At 44.1% G+C, this 6,124-nt stretch overlaps 1 protein-coding gene across 6 annotated transcripts in view; it reads right to left on the reverse strand.

The window, feature by feature from the left end:
- Positions 1-1,620: 1,620 nt before the first annotated feature.
- The window catches only part of ddx31 (DEAD (Asp-Glu-Ala-Asp) box polypeptide 31), an 8,111-nt gene continuing 3,607 nt past the window's right edge, over positions 1,621-6,124 (reverse strand). For 4 of the 6 annotated variants that reach the window (XM_008336421.2, XM_008336420.2, XM_025053354.1 and 1 more), the window contains exons 11-21: positions 5,724-5,843; positions 5,535-5,641; positions 4,744-4,964; positions 4,368-4,520; positions 4,212-4,271; positions 4,072-4,122; positions 3,714-3,853; positions 3,537-3,621; positions 2,913-3,024; positions 2,597-2,816; positions 1,621-2,068 (exon numbers count right to left, since the gene is read on the reverse strand). In XM_008336421.2, coding sequence (XP_008334643.1) covers positions 1,942-2,068; positions 2,597-2,816; positions 2,913-3,024; positions 3,537-3,621; positions 3,714-3,853; positions 4,072-4,122; positions 4,212-4,271; positions 4,368-4,520; positions 4,744-4,964; positions 5,535-5,641; positions 5,724-5,843 — 1,396 coding nt within the window. In that variant the 3' untranslated portion in view covers positions 1,621-1,941. Of the gene's footprint in view, positions 2,069-2,596; positions 2,817-2,912; positions 3,025-3,536; positions 3,622-3,713; positions 3,854-4,071; positions 4,123-4,211; positions 4,272-4,367; positions 4,521-4,743; positions 4,965-5,534; positions 5,645-5,723; positions 5,844-6,124 lie in introns of all 6 variants that reach the window. The other 2 variants (XM_025053356.1, XM_025053357.1) reach the window with 2 other exon arrangements.

The following is a 6,124-nucleotide window of genomic DNA, read 5'->3' on the forward strand; positions in this document are numbered from 1 at the left end:
GCAGGAACCACTTCCTACTACGAACTTAAAGGTCTTACAACGTATGTTGTGTGAGATGTAAAACTCAAACATAAACTTTGAACGCATTAAAAAGGGGGCCCAGAGCTTCAGTGTCTCTGTAGTCCACATGTATGACGCTTTCCTCATGAATAATAAATAGTCTGATGAATAATTCAGTTGTATTTGCTGTAAATACTGAAGAATAATTCATGCAAAAATATTACTGAATATTTAGTGGCGACATATATAATTTTTTTTTAAATTTTATTTTTTTAAAATTTTATTTTTCCCATTTATTTTAATTAACAGGAAGCACCAATTAATTGTTGCAATGACCATAAACGCCTGAGAAACATGATGCGAGACGACCCAAAAAAAATAAATAAATTTGCGACCCACCTGGGGGTCACGACCCAGTCTTTGGGAAACAATGATTTAGGGGACCATATGAAGCCTCTGCTTTAGTTTACTAATTGTACTTTATTAGTTTTTCCACTCTTCATGTCCTCACGCTGTAACACAAAGACATTTTCTCATGTCTTTCACGTCAGGACTAAGTGGAAGCGTCAGTCAGCTGCAGGTCTGGAGCTGCTGTCCCAGACCCGCAGGTTGTTCCTGCCTACACCTTACCTGTGTCCTGCAGCTACATCCACGGTGGATCTGTACTTATACGGAGGACACACACACCCGTCACTGCTGCCCAACACTGACGAGCGTCCATGCAGACAGTTGGACATCAGAGGCAGTGAGAGGACACTGACGCTGGGCTGGTCGAACAGCTGTGACGTCACGTCAGAACAGCGTTTGGAGGAGGAGAGGAAGAAAAATACTTTTTAAAGTTCGTGACTTTTAAAATCTCTTAAATTCTTGTTTATCGCCGCCACTTTTCAAAAACTTTTTATAATCATGAATTCAAAAATAATCCAACCTTGAATTTTGTATTTCTGTTTTTAAAATTTCGTGTTGTTTAATAGTTTTTTGGTGTGTCGTGAAAAGTAATTGTGTGGTTAAAATGCAAAAAATAAAAATAAAGTTTGCTATTGAATGACGACAGGTTTACTTATTAAAACACATTGTACTATGTTCAAATCAATTATACAGTATTAAATTATATTTCCCCTTAACGTATACATTTATAGAACTACAAAAAGGTAAAAACAAAACAAAAAACGCAACTAATGAGCCATTTTTAACTTGATAGCTTAGCATGATTAGTTGCTATGTTACCGCTTACCTTTGCGTTCGTACGTGTCTGAAGATAATACTTCTTTTTTTTCATCTCTCAAATGTTGTCTTCCTAATATTAACAGTAAAATAAGAAAACATCGTTGTTCTATCAGAGTTTTTGGTTTTTCGCTATTTAAAACTCGCAGTATTACCGCTGCTCAGTTCATATTGTCGTTGGTTTATTCCACTTCCGGTGTTGGCGTTCGCTGCGATTGGATGCGTTTATGAGTCCCGCCTTCCAGGCAACAAACAGAGCTGTGATTGGTTGTTGTCCTCACTTGCTTCTGGAGGATTCCTCGACGGAGTAAACGCTGATTTGAGTGCCGGAATATTTTTTATAAGCCGAATAATGCGTTGATAAATTAAGTTAGCATCTCCCAAACACTGTCCTCATTAGTTTTCTTTATTTTCCGTTCAAAATAATGTCGTTTACCAAGTGAAAAAACACTAAGACACAGCCCGTTTGGACTGAATGATTTATTTTAAACAGTGTTTGTCTTCAAACACCTTAAGTCATTTTATACATCTGTTTAAGAAAAACAATATTCTTCTTATAAAACAGCAAATATTTTGGCCACGACTTGGTCAAAAACATCCTTTAGCCTCGTTTAGGCCAATCTTGAGAGAAATGACCGTCTAACATGAACTCTGTCATCAGTTCGGTTCAGTACACGGACGAATGTTTCCCGATACTCCCAATTTTTCCTCGTTTTCTCATGACATCTGATCGAACTCCTCCACCTTCATCTTCTTCTTCCTTTTCTTCTTGGCGTCTTCGTTGTCCAACCCGCTGGAGAACTCTGAGCAGATCAGACTGACCTCCCTCTGCCTGGGACAGAACCTAACCAGGACAAAAACACAAAATCCAGTTTCTTTGCCATCACAATCATTGATTGGACTATTTCAAATAAAATAAAATAAAAAAATCATAATCACTTCCTAACTTTTTTTTTAGCCAAAGTTAACCTGAAAGGCAAACATTACACAACCAGACCCAGCACCCTAAGGATTGTGGGATTCCAAGGAGGCGGAGCCCGATGAGACACACACACACACAAACACACACACCTGTAATTATGTCTCTACTGACCAATGTGACTGTACATGTGTGGTCAGACCTTGTCCAGACAAGCCTGCTGTGAGGACCAGCTGTGAACAACAACCGCGCTAGCGCACAACAAACTCTGCGCAGGACGAGCGACAAGTGTGACTGAAGGGAGCTGTGTGTGTGTGTGTGTGTGTCTGGCATGTCTGTCTCCCTGCTCATTAATACGCAACCCCTGCTGAGATGACTGACACACACAAACACAAAAGTTAATGAGTCTTCGCTGACGGACTTGAACCGCCACAATCCTAACCACAGACTCACCTCTTCTCTCCACCGCCCGTCTTCCTGTTCTGGTTCTGGTTCTTGTTCTGCTCCTTTCTGTCGCCGCGGCTCGCCCGACCGGAGGCGGCGCTCAGACCCTGGGGAGCGTCCCTGAGGCCGAAGCTCTTGGCAGCATGGCCAAGGTGGAGGGAGCGGATGTGGAAGATGTGTTTGAGGTGAGCAGGGTAGGTGGTGTAGGCTCGCAGGAAGGACTGGAGAGCTGGTGACATCACAGGACGCGTGGGTTTAAAAAAAAATCAACCGGCACGACCACGCAAGGTCGTCCTCAGGTCGACGGAAGAGAGAGTTGCTGTACCTTTCTTGGCGCTCTGCACCGACTGAGCGTCCGTGTGGACAAAGTTCTCGAAGTGCGTCTGCAGGACTGTGGCCCGTTCCCTGGTCTCCTGCTCCAGAGCTTTGGTCGACGTCTGCACAGAAGAGAGAGAGAGAGGATCAACGACAGTGAGAGAGTCTGAACTGTTACCAACATCACAGGTTGACAAAGACACATCACAGCTAGCTGAAAAAAGCTACTCTTCTGGGCTACTAGTGGTTCTCAACCCCTGTGCGGCGGCACACTAGTGTGACACTTTAATTTAATTGAATTTAATTGATCTGAAATTATTATTTAGTTACAGCAAAAAAATATCGTCTTCATTCCTTACTTCAACAGTGGCAGACAGAGCAATTAAATACTGTACCAGAAGGGGGCAGCAGACATGATGTACGCCACCAATGTAGCATTTATTAAGGTACATTACTGCCACCTACTGGGTCTGTTTACACTAATCTACACCTCCAGACTCGATGCTATTGTAAAAAGATCACAGGTTCCTGTTCATTTCCTGTCGTTTATATTTCAACATAATTCCCCACACACTCTACCTGAAAGGTCCACAGAGCTGGAGGAGCTCAGGTTAGACAAGAACAGACCACTCACCTTACTGTGGTACTTGCCCCGCCCCTTGTAGGCGTCATCCAACATCAGACTGGACAGGATGCTGAGCAGCTTCATCTCCGATAGGCTGAAACGTAAAAGCACCAACGCCACACGGTGAAGAGCAGCACTCCACGCGGGGTTCGTGCTAATTATTTTTCTGCACACGCGTGTAAAGACCTGATGTTGTGATTGGCCAGCTCAGTGATGAAGGCGGTTTCGGCCGGGGTCAAGAAGAGGAGGCTGTTTCCTTTTTCTCCGATGCGAGCCGTACGACCGACGCGGTGAACGTACTCCGCTGCTGTCGTGGGAGGGGTGTACTGACAAAAAAAAAAAAAAACATTAAAAATAAAAAGTGAGAAACAGCGACCTCTACCTGCCAATAATAATAATAACAATAATTATAATTTGAACTTTATTGATCTAATATTTGGGAAATCCTTGTCTTAACAGCAGATCTGCTGCCCCCTGCTGGCGCCAAACATGTAGTTCCTCTGGGAATCGAACCCAGGACATGAACACTGACGTTAATATTTACCTGGACAATCCAGGTGACCTGAGGGAGGTCCAGACCTCTGGCTGCAACGTCCTGCAACACACAAACACAACATCTAAGAAGCTGTGGGACACGTCCACAGGTGGAAGACTCGGAGGACACCGGAGGACCAAGGTACTGACCGTACACAGCAGGACTCCAGACTGAGAGACTGAGAACTGCTGGAAGACCTCGGAGCGTTCCTATTGGTTAAAAAAAAAAAAAATAACACAGCTTCAGCGGCCGCAGGATTTCAAAAACGACAATAACGGTGAAGATCGGACGTCTGGGGTTCGAACCTCCTGCTTCATGTTTCCGTGCAGACGAAGGAAAGTGGTCTTAGACTTCTGCTGGGCGGAGTCTGCGGCAAGGACAGAGGTGAAGAGAGAGTGGAGGAACTCCACGGCCTCGCAGCTGGAGATGAAGATGATGACTTTGTTGTTCTGAGAGAACTGGAACACGGGACGATGGAGAAACGGCAGATTAACGCAGCACATCCTGTGACCCCCTCCTCAGAACACCCGAGGAAATGAGCTAATGAAACTTTAGCTCTAGCATTCAACCGCTGCTTTGTGAAGTTCTGACTCACACATGTACTATTTTGTTTTGTAGATATTAAGACTTTTATTTTGAAACTCAGACACTTATTTTGTAGTGACCCCGTCTCCACATTACCTGACACTTGTCCCGGATGAACGCAGCCAGACACACCAGGCGGATCTTGCTGGGAACCACCACCACAAACTGCCTCAGAGCCTCCGGTACCGTGAAGCTCTCCGACGGAGCGGCCGAGCCGGGGTCAGAGGTCGCGGCGGGGACGGAGTCGGGGTTAGAGGAACCAGACACGTGGATGCTGACGGGGTCGTTCAGACAGACGTCAGCCAGTCGAGTCACACCTGTTTCAACAGAACACAGACGTCACTCTGACGAAATCTGGCGCTTCGTTTCGTAAAGATCCATTTTATGCCTCGGAAGCAGAGAGTCCTGGGTTCGATTCCCAGGATAAAAGCGTGCACTAAATGCATAAATGTAAACTTAAAGCAAAACTGTCGGTGTCGCTGTTGTTTCAGTGATTCGTTGCAAAATTGGAGTTCATTTTCAAGAGCTGTCACACCACTGGTGGAGGTGTACAGCGCCTGTCGGACGGAGCTCTGTGCTATAGAGCACTCGAACGATGCGAAAAATTACATCACAGCTGTATTTGAAAACAAACTTTTCGATAATTTTTTTTTTCCTGGGTAAAATGAATCAATCGTCGTCGGCTGACCACAACGAATTCGACTGATTTTATTGGCTAATACATTTATTTTGATCGATTTTATTGACATACTCTTTCATCACCGTTCACTTCTTTAAAAAAAATCTTAATCTTAATCTTAAAAATCTTAATAAATAAATGTTGATTGATTGTCAAATGCTGTACACTTGCAGTACGGTACGGTGTGTCAGCGTGGCAGTGTGTTCACCTTGCGTCATGGTGGCCGACAGCAGGACGTTCTGTCTGCTCGGCCCGGTCTTGTTCAGACTGTTCAATATGACGCTCAGATCCTTCTCAAAACCCAGATCCAAAATCCTGAAAAAACACAGGAAACAGTCCAGGAAAAAAAACTCGGACGTATTTTACATTAGTCAAGGTGTGAAGTTGAAAAAACTACCTGTCGGCCTCGTCCAGGATCAGCCAGCGAACAGCGCTGAAGGCGATGCTCAGGGTGTTTTTGATATGGTCCACCAGACGGCCCGGCGTGGAGACCAGGATGTTGATACCTTTTCGTAGCCTGAGGAGAAAATATGTGTTTTCACAGCATTCTATGGAGTTTCCTCCAAGAACATCAAACCTTCTCAAGGACACGTTCCCAAAGACGTATATATTCCTCAAGGCTCACTGAACAAGGCTTCATTGAAGAGAGTCAAAAAACTCCAGATCTGAAACACTTGTTAATTTGACATTAACTAAACTTCTATGACTTTAGACTTTTGTTGTAACATTGAGAACAGCACCCTCTAGGGGTCATAACAGGAAAATGTATATATTATAGAAAAAATATATAGCTAAGTT

This window comes from Cynoglossus semilaevis, chromosome Z, assembly GCF_000523025.1.
Source record: "Cynoglossus semilaevis isolate Cse_v1.0 chromosome Z, Cse_v1.0, whole genome shotgun sequence".
Taxonomy (NCBI): domain Eukaryota; kingdom Metazoa; phylum Chordata; class Actinopteri; order Pleuronectiformes; family Cynoglossidae; genus Cynoglossus; species Cynoglossus semilaevis.